Source organism: Mustela erminea, chromosome 1 (assembly GCF_009829155.1).
Source record: "Mustela erminea isolate mMusErm1 chromosome 1, mMusErm1.Pri, whole genome shotgun sequence".
NCBI classification, from domain to species: domain Eukaryota; kingdom Metazoa; phylum Chordata; class Mammalia; order Carnivora; family Mustelidae; genus Mustela; species Mustela erminea.
In genome coordinates, this window is record NC_045614.1 from 178,021,270 (window position 1) to 178,042,517 (window position 21,248).

The 21,248-nt window shown below is 35.8% G+C and overlaps 2 protein-coding genes across 5 annotated transcripts in view; both read right to left on the bottom strand.

The window, feature by feature from the left end:
- NSUN3 (NOP2/Sun RNA methyltransferase 3) overlaps positions 1 to 4,343 on the bottom strand; it is a 55,199-nt gene extending 50,856 nt beyond the window's left edge. The window contains exons 1-2 of one of the 2 annotated variants that reach the window (XM_032351696.1): positions 4,150 to 4,336; positions 3,234 to 3,343 (exon numbers count right to left, since the gene is read on the bottom strand). In XM_032351696.1, the coding sequence (XP_032207587.1) occupies positions 3,234 to 3,343; positions 4,150 to 4,161 (122 nt within the window). In that variant the 5' untranslated portion in view covers positions 4,162 to 4,336. Of the gene's footprint in view, positions 1 to 3,233; positions 3,344 to 4,149 lie in introns of both variants that reach the window. The other variant, XM_032351700.1, reaches the window with a different exon arrangement.
- A 6,976-nt stretch (positions 4,344 to 11,319) lies between these two features.
- The window catches only part of ARL13B (ADP ribosylation factor like GTPase 13B), a 68,705-nt gene continuing 58,776 nt past the window's right edge, over positions 11,320 to 21,248 (bottom strand). For all 3 annotated transcript variants that reach the window (XM_032351668.1, XM_032351686.1, XM_032351676.1), the window contains one exon: positions 11,320 to 11,587. In XM_032351668.1, coding sequence (XP_032207559.1) covers positions 11,511 to 11,587 — 77 coding nt within the window. In that variant the 3' untranslated portion in view covers positions 11,320 to 11,510. The remainder of the gene's footprint in view (positions 11,588 to 21,248) is intronic.

The following is a 21,248-nucleotide window of genomic DNA, read 5'->3' on the forward strand; positions in this document are numbered from 1 at the left end:
ATTTAATGTAGGGTCAAACAATAACTTATAAATCTGTCTGAGCACATTAAATAGAAAAATAACTCATTACAGGGTATGGGTAGCCAGACTACTATAAAATCTGAAGACACTATCCCTTTAAAAAAATTTTTTTTTAAATTATCCATGAATGTCTAATTACACCCAGGTGTGAGATTAGGAGTTAGGCAGTGGAAGTTCTTTAACCAGAAAGCCTAGATACAGATCCCTGCTCTGGCACTTACGTAAACTTGGGAATTTACTTAAACGCCATGTGGTTTCATCATGTGAAAAATGGGAAACAAACCTCAGAGCTTTGTTCTGAGGATCACATAAAGCCAATACTATCTGGTACATAATAAGCATGCAGTAGATGTGTGGTAGTCTGGCTACTCTATGTGAGTAACTTTACATACTAAAAACATAATGAATTTATTACACTCCATTATCATTCTTCTTTTTTCTCCGTGACAGAAGCTTCCCATTTTAAAATCCAGTTTGGGGGGCGCCTGGGTGACTCAGTTGTTAAGTGTCTGTCTTTGGCTCAGGTCATGATCCCAGGGTCCTGGGATAGAGCCCTGCACTGGGCTCCCTGCTCAGCGGGAAGCCAGCTTCTCCCTCTCCTGCTCCTCCTGCTTGTGTTCCCTCTCTTGCTGTGTCTCTGTCAAATAAATGTTTTAAAAAATAAATAAAAAAAACTAAAAATCTAGTTTCGAAATAAAAACCACAACCACGAACTATTTTTTCATATTACAGTATTTACAAGTTTCTAAAACAGTATAATTTGTCCTAAAAATTATCTCAGAACCTCAGACTTCATTATCAGTCAATATTTCATTTGTTTTAAAAAAAAATGCTTAAAGTTGTCCTTTTAAGTGAGAAAGCGTTACTGAGTTTATCCAAAAAGAGATTAGTGGGGCGCCTGGGTGGCTCAGTGGATTAAGCCGCTGCCTTCGGCTCAGGTCATGATCTCAGTGTCCTGGGATCGAGCCCCGCATCGGGCTCTTTGCTCAGCGGGAGCCTGCTTCTCTCTCTCTCTCTGCCTGACTCTCCGCCTACTTGTGATTTCTCTCTCTGTCAAATAAATAAATAAAATCTTTAAAAAAAAAAAAAAAGAGATTAGTAAGACAACAATATGACTGAATCCATTGTCTATAGCTACATAACCTTTTTTTTCCTGAGCAGTATGTACTGGGCTTTTGTCCCTTGCTTCAGAAGCAGTGCTCCCTTTTCTTTGAGCCTAAATTATCTAATTCTTTTTGCTAAGATAACTCCTGTTAAGGGCTGGCTTCTCCTCAGGTCTTTGCTGGCACCCTCCGTCTTTGTTAAATAAGACAAGGTTCTCCTGTCTATTTCTATCAGGATATTTATGGAATTAATAGTTCATATAGTTTTAAAACCAGCGTCCTTATCCCCCATGAACACCAGACTGCAGGCAAACTAGGTATGGGGACTGTCTTGCTCTTTATATTCCACAGGGCATGGAATATACTATTTAACAACTCAATGTAGGCAAGGGAAACAAAAGAAAAAAATGAACTATTAGAATTTCATCAAGACAAAAAGCTTCTGAACAGCCAAGGAAATAATCAATGAAACTAAAAGGCAACCTTCAGAATGGGAGAAAATATTTGCCAATGACGTATCTGATAAAAAGTCCAAAATATGTATAGAACTTACCAAACTCAACACCCAAAAAACATTTAACCTAGTTAGGAAATGCAGAAGACATGAATAGACATTTTTCCAAAGACATACAGATGGCCAACAGGCACATGGAAAGATGCTCAACATCATTCAGCATCAGAGAAACATAAATCAAAACCACGAGATACCACCTTACACCTGCCAGAAAGGCTAAAATCAACAACTCAGGAAACAAGAGATACTGGTGAGGATGCAGAGAAAGGGGAACCGTCTTGCAGTGTTGTTGGGAACACAAACTGGGACAGCCATTCTGGGAAACAGCATGAAGGTTCCTCAAAAGTTAAAAATAGAATTACCCTATGATCCAGCAATTGCGCTACTTTAGGAATTTAACCAAAGGATACAAACATACTGATCCGAAGGGGCACGTGCACCCTGATGTTTATAACAGCATTATCAACAATAGCCAAACTATGGAAAGAGTCCAACTGTCCACCGACTTATGAATAAAGAACATGTGGGGTGTGTGTGTGTGTGTGTGTGTGTGTGTACACTTATATACATACGTAATATCAGTCAGTCATCAAAAAGAATGAAATCTTGCCATTTGCAATAATGGAACTGGAATGTATTATGCTTAGCAAAGTCAGCCAGCCAGAGAAAGATAAACACCATATAATTTCACTTGTATGTGGAATTTAAGAAACAAAATAGATGACACAGGGAAGGGAAAAAAAAAAAAAGAGAGAGGAAAGCAAACCATTAAGACTCTTAACTATAGAGAACAGACTCAGGGTTGCTGGAAAGGAGGTGAATGGGGGAGAAGCTAAATGGGTCATGGGCATTAGAAAGGGCACTTGTGCTGAGTACTGGTTTTTATATGCAGGTGATCAACCACTAAATTCTACTCCCGAAACGAATATGACAGTATATGTTAACTAATTAGAATTTAAATAAAAACTGGAAAAGAAGAAATAACACCTCAATGTAAAGAACCCATGGAATAACATTCTGACCAAAGGCAAAAGTCACTAAGCATAGAAATCAAACTTACCTCACTTACTTCTATGCATGAAAGATGTTTTCAATAATAATTTCAAAGAATTTGTGTGTGTGTGTGTGTGTGTGTGTGTGTGTACATGTGTTCAAAACACAGCCTACCAAAAGCACAGGGAAGAAATATAACCAAATAAAATGACTCTAGCTAAGACAGAGCTGTGCCAGCTTTAAAGACTAATTATCTTCTGAATTTTCGGAAACTAGTCAAATACCCTCAAAAGTTTTAAGGTTTTGCTGTTACAGTATAATTAATTTTGTCAATTGGTGGGCATTCCTGTTTCAAAGATTAAAACAATTGCTCAAAGCAAGGCTCTAACATTTTTTTTCCTTACTAGTACTACAAAGTTTTCTTTCTCCCCTTTTCATTTTCCTATGATTCCATCTATTTCTTCAGTTCTTCTCTCTAGTCTCTGTAGGAAAAGGGCACCCAGATTTACATTCCTTTATCTTTCATCCTCAAGCACCACTCTCCCCAAAAAGGGTTTATTTCCTGTTTTATCAAAAAGCATCAAGAGATGAATTATACTAACCTTACTGTATTCCAGGCATCTCCAAGTTCTTTGGAATACTGGTTCTCAAAATGATCCAATACAACTCTGCAAATCTGTTTTGCAAGCTTCCCCTCTGATTTTGCTTTCAGCTATGATGATAAGAAAATGTTGCTGACACAATCTGATAATACAAATTTATTGAATTTCAAACTAGCAGGTTTTGTCTTAAGAACATGTTTTATGATTATTATTAGTTCTTTCAAGGAAGCTTTACCTCAAATATAACAACACTGTAGTTATGAAAAAAGAGGGTTTCTTCAAATAATTATTGCTCATATGTAAAGCAAAGGTTAAAAGGCTTTGTGGCGTTAAAAAAAAAAAAAAAGTTAGTGGCCTTGACAGAAGCTGCGTCAAAGAAACAAAATTAAGCGACTCTAGGTACTAACATTTGGGGAAACTGAGTGAAAAGCCTATGGAGATTAGTATTATCTTTGCAACTTTCTTGTAAATGTAAACTTATTCTAAAATTAAAAGGCTACTTCGGGGAAAAAAACAAAAAGTCGCTCGCTTGCTGTGTAAACTCCCTTGCAATTCTATTTCATTTACTCATCCAGTTTAGCGAGGTATTACCACGTAATACTGTCCTAGGGTCCCAGGATAAAGCAGTGAGTCTCATACCCTGAGGAGCTTGCATTCTGCTCAAAGCTGAACGGAGCAGTATTCAGCTCGGCAGGCTGGACTGCAACCAAGTTACGTGGGGGCACAAGTGAGTCTTGGGAGAAAACTGCAGAGAGCGCTCCAGAGAAAGCGTTCGAGCGTTCCGCATTGCAGCCTTGAACTGTGCAGCCAGGGAAGCCAACAGCTCGCGAAGTTCCCCCATCCCGACCCCCTCCCTCGCCACCTCGGCCCGCACAGGGATTCAGTCAGAGGCTCCCAGCTGAGTGCCAGCCCTCACCCGGGTCAACATTATCCCGCCGCGAGATGCCAGAGAAGAGATCTACAGGACCCAGCACCTCCAGGAAATCAAAAGCACAGCCTCACACGCGAGGCTCACCCGCTTGCATTTCTAACCCTCGCTTTTCCGGTTCAACTTCCCGCGAGATACTGCTGTGCCCTCCGTGTCGAAATCTCGCCAAAAGTCGTGTAGGTCTCGCGAGAGGTACGAGAGCGCAATGTTACTTCCGCCGCCGGCTGGTGGGGGCGGTGCTTACTACCGAGGGCGTAGCTTGACCCTTGGGCGGAGCCTTGAGTGGCTGGCAGCTTCAAGTGAAGCGTTTCACTGAACAGAAGCTGCTGTGTGCTTGTGGCTCAGTAAAAAAAAATGTTAATTTGTATTAGGTTTTGTATAATGACCGTTGTTGTAAAATGTTCTCAGAGGCTAAGCTAGTTACGGAATTAATCCATCAAATTGGATATCCGCCCCCTTTAGCTCAGATATTCAGAACTAAGGGTAATAGGGATGATATGATGAAGAAATAAGGCATGTATTTCCTAGAGATGGACAATGGGGATAATCTCTCTTTTAACGGAGAGGGTTAAATATTTAATTGAAATACAGTAAAGCACTTAGCACAGAGGGTAGGAAACAGTAAACGCCTGAATGTTGGCTGCTGCTGTGTATTATTTTTACTATCATGATCTTCAAGATTATGATCATCACGTTCTGATACCAAATGCCTGAAGACCAGAATGACCCTACACAGTAGCCTCCCACCCACCTTTATTAAGGGCAGTGTTACATGTGCTGAGGAAAATATTACACCCATTCTAATAGGAACAGCACTTTATTTGCTCTTTTAGTTTTACTTTTTAATTCCTCCCTTGTAACAGCAATCAGCAATTCATCAAGAAATCAGTGTTTGATATGGTCCCTGATATTTAGTGAAAATCATCATTTTGAGACCTTTGATGCTCAAAATATCAGTATAGGCATATACCATAGGTACAAATCTTAGAACCACGTAGAAAGAAAAATATCACCAATAATGTGATTTGAAGCTTAATACATTTACTTACACAACTTCCCCAGTAATCTAAAAATAAATTTAGATTTGGTGCAAAAGAAAATAAAGTATTAAGGACTGAAGTGATTAAATGCATGCAGTTTGTTGGTTGTTTAGAGAAAAGTCATTAGTCTACCTTTCAGCCTCTATACATGAGATTATATTTTTTTCTGTGTTCATTTCAGAATGTTGCATTTATTGAATTAATATAGTAGTATATTTGCAAAGTAGACATTTAAAAGACTTTTAAGGAGATAGTAGAAATCATATACACTATATTTCTTTTAGGGAAAGGGGATGTGTAATGCTTGGAAAGAGGTCATATTGGTTCTATTATATAATTTTTGAATTTTCTATTTTCCAATGTTTCTATTTTCCAATTTTAAATAAGCTAATGAATACTGATGAAAATGGAAAAAAGCCTATGAGAATGAAAATTAAAGATAATGCCACTAGAGATCGTATTGACATCTTGATGTATTCCTCTAGTTTTACGCATTTTCAAGTTTGATCAAACAGTACATATAATGTATCCTGCTATTATAAGTATTTTCTTATATTAAAAATTCTTCATATATAACTTTCTAAAAGTTGCATAGTATTCTAAGGTATGGAGGTTACTATACTAGTTTACCTTCTTACTATTGATAAACATGTTTGCTCATCGTTCTTTCCATGTCTGATAATCTTACAATTTTTATTATATTCTTAGTTTCAATGGGTTTCAAATCATACTATTTGTTTCTTTTATAAATTACCACCTCATGTCCACTTATCTGTAGATGTCTTAGTGCTATTTTTTAATTTATATTAGAGATGTTAACCATATAACATTTTCAAGTACCTTCCCATTTTTTTCTTACAACTCTTTAAATGTAAAAATATCTTAAAATTTTATGCAGTAAATTTTTTTATTTTGTAATTGATTCCATTGCTTTTTGGCTTGGAAATTGCTTCGCACAGAGGCAAGCAATTATTTGTTTCTTTCTCCCTTTTTTTTTTCTTTACACCTTGATCTTTAATACTTAACCCATTAATCTATATAGAATCAATATTAATGTATCATGAGAATGTTAGTGGACTTCCCCTACCAAATACCTACTAAACAAAGGTCCACACTTTATTTTAAAAATAGAAACTATTACCAGACTTGTTTTAAACCACGGCAGATATAAATCGAGCTGACACCAACACCAGAAACTGTATTTTATTATTATTATTACTATTGCATTAAAGAATAAAGCAACTTAATATGTACTTAAACTGGGCAGGAAAAGAATTTTTAATAAACCTAAGCAATTTTATTGTGAAGTTATTTGTTATAAGAAGTGTTTCAAGATAAGAATACTTTATAGACTTCTATGCATTTTATGAATTTTCATATTTACATAAAACATAAAACATTCATATTCATGTAGAGTTTTATGTGCCAAAAAGATAAAGACAGGCTTTACAGTAAAACAATCCACCATCAAGAGACCACTCACTCCTTAAAATGAATGGCAAAAAACACAACAGAGAAATTCACCATCAAAGCAAGAGAACAAAGCCTAGTTTACAGGCAATCTTGAACTATCATTTCAGGAGAATAGCTTATTAGCTGAGGCTCTCATTTTATTATTTTAGTCCTCCAAAGTGGTGTGTACAAACTCTATCATAGAATCCAATGGGATTGGGAAGTAAATATAACTTGTATTTTTATTTAATTTTATCAAATCTTTGGAAAAAAAACAAAAACCTTAGGGGGGGGTATATACACAAAGTGCAATAGAATATGTATGTTAATTACGAGCTGAAACTTATCCCCTCAAAATTCACATACTGAAGCCTTAAGTCCTAATACCTAAGAATATGACTTATTTAGAAAGTCTTTCCAGAGGTGATTAAATTAAAAAGGACCTTAAGGGTGGGTCCTAATCTAATCTGACTAGTATCCTTATAAAAAGAGGAAATTTAAACCCTCAGACACTAGGGATAAACACATACAGTGGAAAGACCACACGAAGAAACAGGGAGAAGCAGGCCATCTATAAGCCAAGGAGAGGAATTTCAGAAGAAACCAGTCCTGCCAATAAGGTTCCAGGTTGATCCTGGACTTCCAGACTTCAGGAATGTGAGAAAATTAATTCCTGTTGTTTGATCCACCCAGTCTTTGGTAGTATCGTGTGGCAGATCTACCAAACTAATATAATAACTTAAATATTACTGGAAAAGATATATTATAAAAATCAGGAGACCACTGATTCATTTACCTAGGTCATAAATTCTGTTTACTAATTAGCACACAGAATTTACAACTCGGGCTCTAAACAAGCAAATAATGTTCTTCCTATTTTTCCTTCAATTATAAGCTGATTCCCTTCATCAAAGAAAATTCATTTCTGATTTCCTATTTCTTTCCCCCCAAAAAACAGGTTTCCATTATTGTTTCCACGAAGCTAATGGATTATTATTTTGATAGTTTATAATCACATATATATATATTTAGATTTTACTTATTTACTTATTTACTTATTTGAGAGAGAGAAAGCAAGAGAGATCACAGAGGGAGAGGGAGAAGCAAACTCACCACTGACTGAGTGGAGGTCCTATGTGGGGCTCAATCCCAGGATCCTGAGATCATGACCTGAGCCAAAGGCAAACTGAGCTGAAGGCAGATGCTTAACTTAGCCACCAAGGTGCCCCTCTAATCATACTTTAATGTAAGTCTTCAAATATCTAAATTTGTTCTTTGGATCAGCTGGAATATATTTGTTGATAAATAGTATTAGCAGAATCTCAGTTGCAAAGTCTACTCCACTTAGACAAAAACTTAAGTATTAAAGCCAAAGATAATAAAGTTTATAAGCTACAGCTTTATTTGTATAAGCAGTTTCACTTTTGATAAGGTTTTGACACCAAAAAGCATTTTCTTCAGTGCAGAATGGGAAAAATTCAGTAACATGAATAGCATACCATATAGAAACAAGTAGCAAATAAAATAAATTATCACAATAAACAAATACTTAGAGATCAGCTACAAAAAAAAAAGGCATATTCTACAGATAATTTATTTATGGGCTATTCAAAATACATTTTACAGGAGCGCCTGGGTGGCTCCGTTAGTTGAGAGTCTGACTCTTGGTTTTGGCTCAGGTCATGATCTCATGGCTCCTGCGACTTAGCCCAGTGAAGGGCTCTGTACTCAACGCAAGGAGTCTATTTCATCCTTCTCCCACTCCCTCTCCCTCTGCCCTCCAGATCTGCTCATGTGCATGTTCTCTCTCAAATAAATAAAATCTTAAAAAAAAAAAAAAAGTTTTACATATTAAGTCCTTTGTTTCACACTGAAAAGACCGTTCAATTTTAAGCTTGCAGAAAGCATAGCACTTAATTTTTACAAAATTATGTTTGATTCTCCCATCATAAAAGCAGCAAAATTTGGGGGCACCTGGGTGGCTCAGTTGGTTAAGCATCTGCCTTCGTCTCAAGTCATAATCCCAGGACCCTGGACCCTGGATCCTGGGATCAAGCCCCATGTCAGGCTTCCTGCTCAGCAGAGTCTGCTTCTCCCTCTCCCTCTGCTGCCATCCCCCCTGCTTGTGCCTTCTCTGTGTTTCAAATAAATAAAATCCTTTAAAAAATAAAGTAAGCAAAATTTTAAAAATTCATTTGAAAAACTGAGGAAAACACACAACCAATAACTAAAAAGTTCATTATTTAATATCAATTACATGCAATATTGTATGCATGTTATATATTCCTTTTGGGCATATAGAATTATCTTTTAAATAAGTAAAAATATATATCTTTCAGTAAGTAATTTTAAGAAAAGACAGACATTGCATCATCCAGGATCATGAGGTGATATATTTTTAATTGCCTTTAAAATGACAATATTCCTGGGGCACCTAGGTGGCTCAGTGGGTTAAAGCCTCTGCCTTCAGCTCAGGTCGTGATCCCATGGTCCTGGGATATTGCCCCGCATTGGGCTCTCTGCTCAGCAGGGAGCCTGCTTTCTTTCCTCTCTCTCTGCCTGCCTCTCAGCCTACCTGTGATCTCTGTCAAATAAGTAAATAAAATCTTAAAAAAAAAATTGACAGTATTCCTTTCCATATATATGAAAACGTGTACAGAGAAAAAGTTTTCATCTAAAATAAAGTCATTATTTTAATCTATCGACTTAAGATTTCTTCCAACAGTCATATCTGAAAATTTCTTTTCTATTTTCTTACCAAAAAGGAATCACTTAAATTTATCAAATGAAAAGCAAAACTGCATACTGATATAAATTATTTTTATTGTGTGAAAATGTAATAATCCATGATGGTTAAGAATAAAAATGCAGCACATAACAAAATAGGCATTTACTTGTTAAAAGTAACCTGGATTTACAAAACTTCTTTTTAAAATATCTTTAGAATGCTTTAGGAATACAAATTAATTTTTGAGAGATATATAAAACATTTATTTCACTGCATCATATATTTCATTTCAAAAATCATTTTTATTTTTAATAAATGAATTCAGTATTATTGCACACTATAGTAATCACTTACAGGAAACAAATAATGTTTAAACTTTCATTTACTCTCAAACTAGATGAAAATTAAAAGGATGACAAAAGTATAAGTTTAGTGTTTAAAAAAATGAATAAATGTAAATGTTACAAACAGGAACCAAAAAGATATACAAATAAGTTTTACTCTAAAATCCAGTTCAAAATTTACATTTTGTCTTCCTGTGTTGCTTTCGCTTACATTTCGGCCACCTATCAAATTTAGGCTGTTGTGAATTTTATATCTGAAGCAGAATGCTTTTTACTCAGTGTGCCTGGTGTACAAAACTTCAAAAGACTGCATTATGATGCTGACTAGAGTAATAAGTGACCCAACTAATGAAAGTTCAAGAACTTAAAAAATGTGACTAAATGTGATGCTCCAAAGTAAAATAATCATATTAAACTGCTTTAGATATACTTAATCTTGTTATTGTTAGATACTAGTGTTTCTTTGTTGTCAGTACAAGTTAACCAAACTTAAAATTTTAACGAGGTGATAGGATTCATGTTGTTTCTAACATACTTTTAATTAAGTGCAAATTATGATCTAATACTCAAAATATATTCCTAAAAGTTTGATTAAATAGAGAATCCTATAGATGCCATTCTTCAGTGCAAGGGAAGTGCTATTATTTTAAATTGAGAAATAATTTTGGAATTCTCTCTTTATAAAAATAATTTTAAACCAACTTTTTTATTCTTATTGACTTAGTACTCAAGCATTTCCTAGTTACAAAACCAAGTGTTTGTACCCACAGCGTCTTTTTCAGTCTTCTTGCCTTTATTTTCAAGGCACAAAAGAATTAAAATAAAAGAGTCACTGCAGCTTCTGACAGAACAAGGAAGTGACAACGAGCACCATGATCTGAAAAAGTCTATACCATAAAAGAGGTGTTCACTGAAAATTTTAATAATAGCTCACGTAACATTTTTATTAATTTAAAAAGCTTTTAGATCAAGAAAGTATTTCAAGTCTCTTTCATTTATTGCAATCATCACCAAAAAAAAAAAAAAAAAAAAGCAAACAACAACAAAATGAACCCTGCTTGGGTAGTATTTGGGTAGTATTTTCAGATAACATAATTTGGAAGAATAAAGATCTAAGCAACTAGTTTTAAAAGGTATTATTTTAAAATTAGGTAAAATTAGGATGTACATTTCAAGAACAATACTATAATAAAACATACCTAAAACCATATAAATATGTCCTGTTTGTATAGTTCATGTTTGTCAAGTAAATCAACTCCATTTCCATTAAACAAAGCATCTATAGAAAAGTGCAGTCAATATCATAGTAATTAAAATTCTTATAAGTTTTAGAAAAATATAAAAAGTTAAAAACGTAGGTTATAAATTCCCAAGATTCCCCTTCCATGCACATGTATTTTACAAAAAATGTGTAAGATACAGTAACAAAGACTATTAAACAAATGGTTAAGAAAGTGTGCAGAGTCCATTGGCTCTTTTTCTGAAAAGGTTTTCCTTCAGGAATATGCCCATGAATGGGACTGTAAAATCCAGAGTCAACAATAACTCCTGCTAATTTGATTCAAATGCTCATCCCATCCACTGATCATTTTGCTTCTTTTTTTTTTTTTAAACCGTGAATAACATGGATAATTGTCAGATCAGTCAGGTCTTTGGCTATTCGACTCCTTACTGAAATTGCCATGGTTATCTTGCCCTAGTCATGAATGTTTAGGGCTTTTCTTCTTTGAGAAAGAAGGTCCTCTAGTTGATCTTGCCTGTATTTAGTGCATCCATGTGACTTGGCTATGAAATCACATCATGAGCATCACTGTTAGGTCTCTGTCGCACAGCCAGCGGAGGCAGTGGCTTTCCATAGAAATCTACATAAAGAAGGGATACCAAAAAATAGTATGGTAAATCAGAATTTTTGATGCAATTGATTATTTTCCAACCAACACCTTTAAAAAAGTAAGGTGCTCTCACTTGATGGGTAGACTAATGGATGAGGAGAATAGACAAAAAAAAATCAAAATCCAAGAAAACTTGAATAAATTCAAAACATAACCACTAGTACAAATTCCTAACTCTAGATTATAAATTAATTTCTACTTGATTTAATAAAAAGCTTTATCTAATAAATATACATATATATTATTTTAGGTCCAATTACATGTTTATATTAGTGTAAAACAAATAAATACTCAAAAATCTATGGAAGTTCTTGCCAAGGCCCTGATAAGTCAGTATTTGTACCATCCATATTCTCATCCAGTGGTTATTACTTATAGGTATTTTGCAAAAAGAATTAATTATCTTAGTTTTCTGGTAGGTAGTAATATTCTACAATGATGCTTCTCTATAATTCAGTGGTTTAAGGTGTATATGATACAAAGAAAGTCTTATTTTACATTTCTTAATAAGTTCCTGTCCCTTAATTATTATCAATTGGCTTAGAGTTAATAGCATATGTAAACCTTTAGTAAGTAGTTATTTTCTAGCCTATTACCTTAAAATTATCCTAGAAGCATAGATTTTTAGGATCACTTGAAATAAATATATTGAAAATGTATTAGAGTCCTGTTTGCAGTTTTGGATATATTGAGAGTTTGGCCAACTAGCCCTAAATGAGCACATGACCTAGAAAACAGCCTGCAATGTCACAACTAAATGTAAGTTCCTGATATAACTTACCCAAATGTCCTTTGTGATCAACAGTATCCCACACCTGCCAGAGCCTTCTGTTAGATAAGACTCTGATGGAACTTACAAAACCACATTTTTTTTGTTTTGAATTCACCAATCTGGTGTTAGCATATGGCCCAGCTCCTGCAGCTCTCTCTGCCTGCACCCTGCCTTGATCTCCCCCATGGAAACCTCAAGGTATGCCACATATTTCCTCCAGGACCTGTGAGTAATAAATTTCTCCTGTCTCAATTTCTTCTGTGGCCTTTTTGAACCAAGACTTACCATCTAACATCCAGGGGCCCTACTTAACAAGTGTTAATTTAACAAAGTCATAACAGCATTTAAGAAGACTGGAAGTCACCACTCCATCCTAACAAGAAGTAAAAGGCTGAACAGACTACAAAATCAACACATCAGCTCATTTCCATAAGAGGGGAGGTCACAAGACAAACCACTGCCCCAGAAATGGAGACAGACAGGCAAATATAGGGAGTTTCAGTTTACCAGAGCATATATTCATGAATGGAAACTGCCAAAGGAAGGAAAACTGCCCAGCTAGGAAAACCTGAACTTTGATGAATTGCTGGAGGCTTAGCAGGAACAAATCTCAGAGTTAAAAACTCCAAGGAGACTAAGTCATATGAGGATTCCTACGATATTGTGAAATTTGTCTCCAGAAACATGACCAAATTTCCACAATAAATATTGAAGAAAAATCCCCTCCCACTTCTGTCAGGCAAGGAAAAAAAGAAACCATTTTGAAATACCCCAGAACACTCTGTTTTGGGGCACACAGCCTGCCCTCAGGGAAAACTACTTAACTAGAGCCTAAACTACTGCAGTATCATCAAACCCTAACTGACCTGGGGAAGACGACCACCAATTCCAGCTGGCACTACCCATTTTGTCTACCGAGTGGGGAAGAAAAAAACTGAGAAATTCTTGTGACATTCAGAGTCCAGAGGGACTCTTTCACTAAAAGACTGAGATCTCATTATAGAAATATAGAACACTTCCCTTTCCATCACATATCACCACCATATTACTGAAAGCCAATTTCAGTAATTCAGTAACTTCAGAAAGTTTCTTTCACCTGATACACCATGTCAGACAAAAACAAAACAAAACAAAACAAAAACAAGGCATTCCAGAAAGGGCAAAAAACCCAAAATGTGAAGAGACAGATCAATCATCAGAAAAAGACATAGCAGGAATATTGGAATTATCAGGCCAGGAATTTAAAATAACTATGATTAATAAGCTAAGGGCTTTAGTGAATAAAGTAGACAGCATGCAAGAACACATAGCAATGTAAGCAGAGAGATGGAAATCCAAACAACGAACAACAACAAAATGCTAGAGATAAAAAGAAATCACTGTTACAGAAATGAAGAATGCCTTTGATGAGCTTATTAGTAGACGGGACACAACTGAGGAAAGAACTTCTGAGCTTGAGAATAGATCAATAAAATCCTCACGAATTGAAAAGCAAAGAGAACAAAGACTGGGGGAAAAAACAGAAAAGAATATCCAAGGACTGTGGGACAAGTACAAAAGTCATACCTTATTTTTAATGCAATTACCAGAAGAAGAAAGAGAAAAAAGAATAGAAGCAATATTTGAATCAATAATGACTAAGAATTTCCCCTAAGTTAATGTCAGACATCAAGGCACAGATCAAGGTATCTAGAGACCACTGAGCAGGATAAATGCATATCTGGGCATGTCATTTTCAATCTACAGAAAACCAAAGAAAAGGAAAAATCCTGAAAGAAGCTAGAGAGCGAAAAACACCTTTTCAACAGAGGCTCAAAGCTAAGAATTACATGCAGCTTTTCCTCAGACGCCATGCAAGCAAGAAGAAAGTAAAGTGAAATATTTAAAGTGTTTAGAGAAAGAAAACAAAATAAAACAAAACAAAACACCAATCTAGAATTCTATACCCTGCAAAACTGTCCTTCAAAAGTAAAGGAAAAATACACTTTTCCAGACAAACACAAGTTGAGGGAATTTATTGTGAGTAGCCCTGCCTTGCAAGGAATGTTAAAAGTTCTTTAGAGAGAAGGAAAATAATAAAGGTCAGAAATTCAGATGTACATAAAGAACGAAAAAGTATCAAAGAAGAAACAAGTAAAATGAAAACATATTTTTCTTCTTAATTGATCAAAAAGATAAAAGTTGGTTAAAAAATGCTAATAGTAACAATGTACTTTGATTATGTATATGTAGGTATAAATCTTATGCATGTATATATATATATATATATATATTCACTTATACATGCTTATATATTAAGTTAAATGAATGACAGCAATGACACAAAGAACACAGAGAAAGGAATCAGGGTTATTTGATTATTTTAGGTCCTGCATACCCATTAAATCTATAGTGTTGTTTGAAAGTGAACTTGGATTAATGTAAATGTATACTGCAAACTCTAGAGTAGCCACTAAAAAAAAAGTAAAAACAAAAAAATTAGTTTAACTGATACACTAAGAAGAGAAAATGGAAACATAGAAAGTGCTCAATTAAACCCACAAAAGGCAGGGGCACCTTGGTGGGACAGTTGGTTAAGTATCCTACTCTTGGTTTCAGCTCAGGTCATGATCTCAGAGTTGTGGGATGGAGCCCCGGACAGGCTCTGCCGAAACGAGGAGTTTGCCTGAGATTCTCTCTCTTCCTCTGCCCCTCTCCCCACCCTATTCCCTCTCTTTTCACTCTCTAAATAAATCTTTTTAAAAAAAGGTCACAAAGGGAGAAAAAGAATGGAAGACAAAATTAGGAACAAAGAATGAGGGCAACAATAGAAAACAGTAATAGATATGCTAGATATTAATCCAACTATACCAATAATCATTTTGAAAGTCAGTGGTACAACTGCAACAATTAAAAGATAGAGACTGTCAGAGCAGATCAAAAAATATGATCCAACAATAGGCTGTCTACAAGAAAATTACTTTAAATATAGAGAAGTATTAGGAGAAAATGGCTTTTCAAGCAACTATAAATTCCAAGCAACTAGTAAGCTGCAAGGATACCCTCATAAGTCTCGATGTGACAGCGCAACAAAATGAATTAAAGGTATGGATTTCAAAGCTGGACACACCTACATTCAAATCTTGGTACTGCTACCTAGTAGCTGTGTGACCTTGGAGTGTAAGTTCCTCCTGTACAAAATGGGGATATCCCTGCCCATCTTATAAGGCTTTTAGGAGAAATAAAATAAATTAATGTACCTGAAGTGCTTAGCAATATGCCAGGAACACAGAGTATACAGTTAATATTATTGCTATACTATTGTTACAACTTAAATTAAAACAATTTTGACAAATTTTAAATATGAATTTTCTAATTTCTTAAAATCAAAATTAATGAGAATTTTAATACATAACAGAACTCAAAATTAACCCAAGGTGCGTATACTTCCTAATATGTTATACTTTTAGAATTTAAAAGTATATTCCTAAAAAGAGAAATCACATACACACAGCAAGAATTATCTTTCTCCCTCCCAAGAAGTTATTTTATATTTGAGGTAAGGATTCTGTATTATTTCTTTGCCAGAAAATAAAATCATTCTATACAAAGTATGTTTCTTATTGTCTTAACTGTAAGGGATATAAGTCGATGTTAGTACCCAACTGATAATAACTGGGCACTAACTGATAATAAATCAACTTAATTGTTAACACACATTTTTACAAAGAGCTTCAAACTTTTTAAACACCAAATTGAAGGGTAGTAAAACTGCATACAAAATTTTATCTTCATTCACAGTTTAAGATTAGAAATATTCTTTTGTTTAGTGCATTTGGTATTTCTAGCTAACAGAATCCTTGATCTATTTCTCATAATGTATAACAAACAATATGTTAATGAAGTATGGGTTGAGAGTGTTTATATAGTAAACATATTTTCTTTTTAAGTCTCCTTTCTCCATGCATGTCTTACCTGTTACACTGAACAAGTATTACAGACAATAATTAGAAAAGTAAAATCAAACTGCTATCAAAACAAATGTCTATTAGCAAAGAAAAGGCATGAATCTGCTTTAAAAATTCTCAGTATAACTATAAAAAATTGTTGTATCTGTTATTTACTTGCCTTTCAATAAATGCAAAGAAATGTGTATAAAATTAGAGAAAAGAGGAGGATGCAATTATAAAATTGGCGGCTATCAGCATCTCCACTGAAGATCCCATGAAAAACTAAAAATAAATTTAAGGTTTTTTATTAGAATTTTTAATTATACCTGCATTCCTCCCTATTAATGAAATCAGAGTTGATTGTACATTTTTTTTTTTTTTAAAAACCAGGTTAGGTATACTTTGACTTAAAATTTATGGGAAGAGGGGGAGGAGTGAAGATGGCGGAGAAGTAGCAGGCTGAGACTACTTCAGCTAGCAGGAGATCAGCTAGATAGCTAATCTAAAGATTGCAAACACCTGCTAATCCATCGGCAGATCGAAGAGAAGAAGAATAGCAATTCTAGAAACAGAAAAGCAACCACTTTCTGAAAGGTAGGACTGGCGGAGAAGTGAATCCAAAACAACGGGAAAAGAGACCCCGGGGGAAGGGGCTGGCTCCTGGCAAGTGGCAGAGCAACGGAGCACAAAATCAGAACTTTTAAAAGTCTGTTCCACTGAGGGACATTGCTCCAGAGGCTAAACCGGGGCGAAGCCCACGCGGGGTCAGCGTGGCCTCAGGTCCCGCAGGGTCACAGAAGGATCGGGGGTGTCTGAGTGTCGCAGAGCTTGAGAGTATTGGGACGGGGAAGCCAGCTACAGAGACAGAGCTGACAGTGAGCTCCCAGCTCGGAGTTACCTTGAACTGGACGCAGGCTTGGTGAGCTCAGAGCACGGCCGGAGGTCAGGCAGACGGGAGTTACTGGGTGCTGTTCTCTGAGGGCGCACTGAGGAGTGGGGCCCCGGACTCTCGGCTCCTCCAGGCTGGAGACCAGGAGGCCGCCATTTGTATTCCCGTCCTCCGGAACTCTACGGAAAGCGCTCAGGGAACAAAAGCTCCTGAAAGCAAACCCAAGCGGAGTACTCAGCCCAGCCCCTGGTAAAGGCATTGCAATTCCGCCTGGGGCAAAGACACTTGAGAATCACTACACCAGGCCCCTCCCCCAGAAGGTTAACAAGAAATCCAAGCCAAGACCAAGTTAACCTACCAAGGAGTGCAGTTTCAATACCAAGGAGAGCAGAAGATTTCCAGAGGAGGAGAAAGCAAAGCACGGAACTCATGGCTTTCTCCCTGTGATTCTTTAGTCTTGCAGTTAATTTAACTTTTTTTTCTTTTTCATTTTTTTTTCCTCTTCTTCTGCTAAAATTTTTTTAACTTTTACCTTTTTCTTTTTTAATGTTTTTTAATTAGTTTATCTAATATATATATTTTTCTTTTTTATACTTTTCTTCATTCGTTTTCTTTTTTTTAATTCTTTTCTTTTCCCTTTTTTTTTTCTTTTTTGCTTTCTTTCTTTCTGAACCTCTTTTTATGCCCTTTCTCCCCACTCGTGATTTGGGATCTCTTCTGATTTGGTTAAAACGTATTTTCCTGGGGTTGTTGCCACCCTTTTAGTATTTTACTTGCTTTTTCATATACTCTTATCTGGACAAAATGACAAGGGGGAAAAATTCACCACAAAAAAAAGAACAAGAAGCAGTACAGAAGGCTAGGGACCTAATCAATACAGACGCTGGTAATATGTCAGATCTAGAGTTCAGAATGACAATTCTCAAGGTTCTAGCCGCGCTCGAAAAAGGCATGGAAGATATTAGAGAAACACTCTCGGGAGATATAAAAGCCCTTTCTGGAGAAATAAAAGAACTAAAATCTAACCAAGTTGAAATCAAAAAAGCTACTAATGAGGTGCAATCAAAAATGGAGGCTCTCACTGCTAGGATAAATGAGGCAGAAGAAAGAATTAGCGATATAGAAGAACAAATGACAGAGAATAAAGAAGCTGAGCAAAAGAGGGACAAACAGCTACTGGACCACAACGGGAGAATTCGAGAGATAAGTGACACCATAAGACGGAACAACATTAGAATAATTGGGATTCCAGAAGAAGAAGAAAAAGAGAGGGGAGCAGAAGGTATACTGGAGAGAATTATTGGGGAGAATTTCCCCAATATGGCAAAGGGAACAAGCATCAAAATTCAGGAGGTTCAGAGAACGCCCCTCAAAATCAATAATAGGCCCACACCCCGTCACCTAATAGTAAAATTTATAAGTCTTACTGACAAGGAGAAAATCCTGAAAGCAGCCCGGGAAAAGAAGTCTGTAACATACAATGGTAAAAATATTAGATTGGCAGCTGACTTATCCACAGAGACCTGGCAGGCCAGAAAGAGCTGGCCTGATATATTCAGAGCACTAAACGAGAAAAACATGCAGCCAAGAATACTATATCCAGCTAGGTTATCATTGAAAATAGGAGGAGAGATTAAAAGCTCCCAGGACAAACAAAAACTAAAAGAATTTGCAAACACCAAACCAGCACTACAGGAAATATTGAAAGGGGTCCTCTAAGCAAAGAGAGAGCCTAAAAGTAGTAGATCAGAAAGGAAGAGAGACAATATACAGTAACAGTCACCTTACAGGCAATACAATGGCACTAAATTCATATATTTCAATAGTTACCGTGAATGTTAATGGGCTAAATGCCCCAATCAAAAGACACAGGGTATCAGAATGGATAAAAAAAACAAAACCCATCTATATGTTGCCTACAAGAAACTAATTTTAAATCCAAAGACACCTTCAGATTTAAAGTGAGGGGGTGGAAAGCAATTTAAAATGCTAATGGACATTAGAAGAAAGCAGGAATGGCAATCCTTAAATCAGATCAATTAGATTTTAAGCCAAAGACTATAATAAAAGATGAGGAAGGACACTATATCATACTCAAAGGGTCTGTCCAACAAGAAGATCTAACAATTTTAAATATCTATGCCCCCAACGTGGGAGCAGCCAACTATATAAACCAATTAATAACAAAATCAAAGAAACACATCAACAATAATACAATAATAGTAGGGGACTTTAACACTCCCCTCACTGAAGTGGACAGATCATCCAAGCAAAAGATCAACAAGGAAATAAAGGACTTAAATGACACAGTGGACCAGATGAACATCACAAATATATTTAGAACATTTCATCCCAAAGCAACAGAATACACATTCTTCTCTAGTGCACATGGAACATTCTCCAGAATAGATCACATCCTCGGTCCTAAATCAGGTCTCAACTGGTATCAAAAGATTGGGATCATTCCCTGCATATTTTCAGACCACAATACTCTGAAGCTAGAACTCAATCACAAGAGGAAATTTGGAAAGAACCCAAATACATGGAGACTAAACAGCATCCTTTTAAAGAATGAATGGGTCAACCAGGAAATTAAAGAAGAATTTAAAAAATTCATGGAAACAAATGATAATGAAAACACAATGGTTCAAAATCTGTGGGACACAAAAAGGCAGTCCTGAGAGGAAAATATATAGTGGTACAAGCCTTTCTTAAGAAACAAGAAAGGTCTCAGGTACACAACCTAACCCTACACCTAAAGGAGCTGGAGAAAGAACAAGAAAGAAACCTTAAACCCAGCAGGAGAAGAGAAATCATAAAGATCAGAGCAGAAATCAATGAAATAGAAACCAAAAAACCAATAGAACAAATCAACAAAACTAGGAGCTGGTTCTTTGAAAGAATGAATAAAATTGATAAACCCCTGGCCAGACTTATCAAAAAGAAGAGAGAAAGGACCCAAATAAATAAAATCATGAATGAAAGAGGAGAGATAACAACTAACACCAAAGAAATACAAACTATTATAAGAACATACTATGAACAACTCTACATCAACAAATTTGACAATCTGGAAGAAATGGATGCATTCCTAGAAACATATAAACTACCATAACTGAATCAGGAAGAAATAGAAAGCCTGAACTGACCCATAACCAGTAAGGAGATTGAAACAGTCATTAAAAATCTCCAAACAAACAAAAGCCCAGGGCCAGACGGCTTCCCGGGGGAATTCTACCAAACATTTAAAGAACTAATTCCTATCCTCCTGAAACTGTTCCAAAAAATAAAAATAGAAGGAAAACTTCCAAACTCATTTTATGAGGCCAGCATCACCTTGATCCCAAAACCAGACAACGATCCCATCAAAAAAGAGAGCTATAGACCAATATCCTTGATGAACACAAATGTGAAAATTCTCCCCAAAATACTAGCCAATAGAATTCAACAGTACATTAAAAGGATTATTCACCACAACCAAGTGGGATTTATTCCAGGGCTGCAAGGTTGGTTCAACATCCGCAAATCAATCAATGTGATACAACACATGAATAAAAGAAAGAACAAGAACCATATGATACTCTCAATAGATGCTGAAAAAGCATTTGACAAAGTACAGCATCCCTTCCTGATCAAAACTCTTCAAAGTGTAGGGATAGAGGGCACATACCTCAATATTATCAAAGCCATCTATGAAAAACCCACCACAAATATCATTCTCAATGGAGAAAAACTGAAAGCTTTTCCACTAAGGTCAGGAACATGGCAGGGATGTCCATTATCACCACTGCTATTCAACATAGTACTAGAGGTCCTAGCCTCAGCAATCAGACAACAAAAGGAAATTAAAGGCATCCAAATCGGCAAAGAAGAAGTCAAATTATCACTCTTCGTAGATGATATGATACTATATGTGGAAAACCCAAAAGACTCCACTCCAAAACTGCTAGAACTTGTACAGGAATTCAGTAAAGTGTCAGGATATAAAATCAATGCACAGAAATCAGTTGCATTTCTCTACACCAACAACAAGACAGAAGA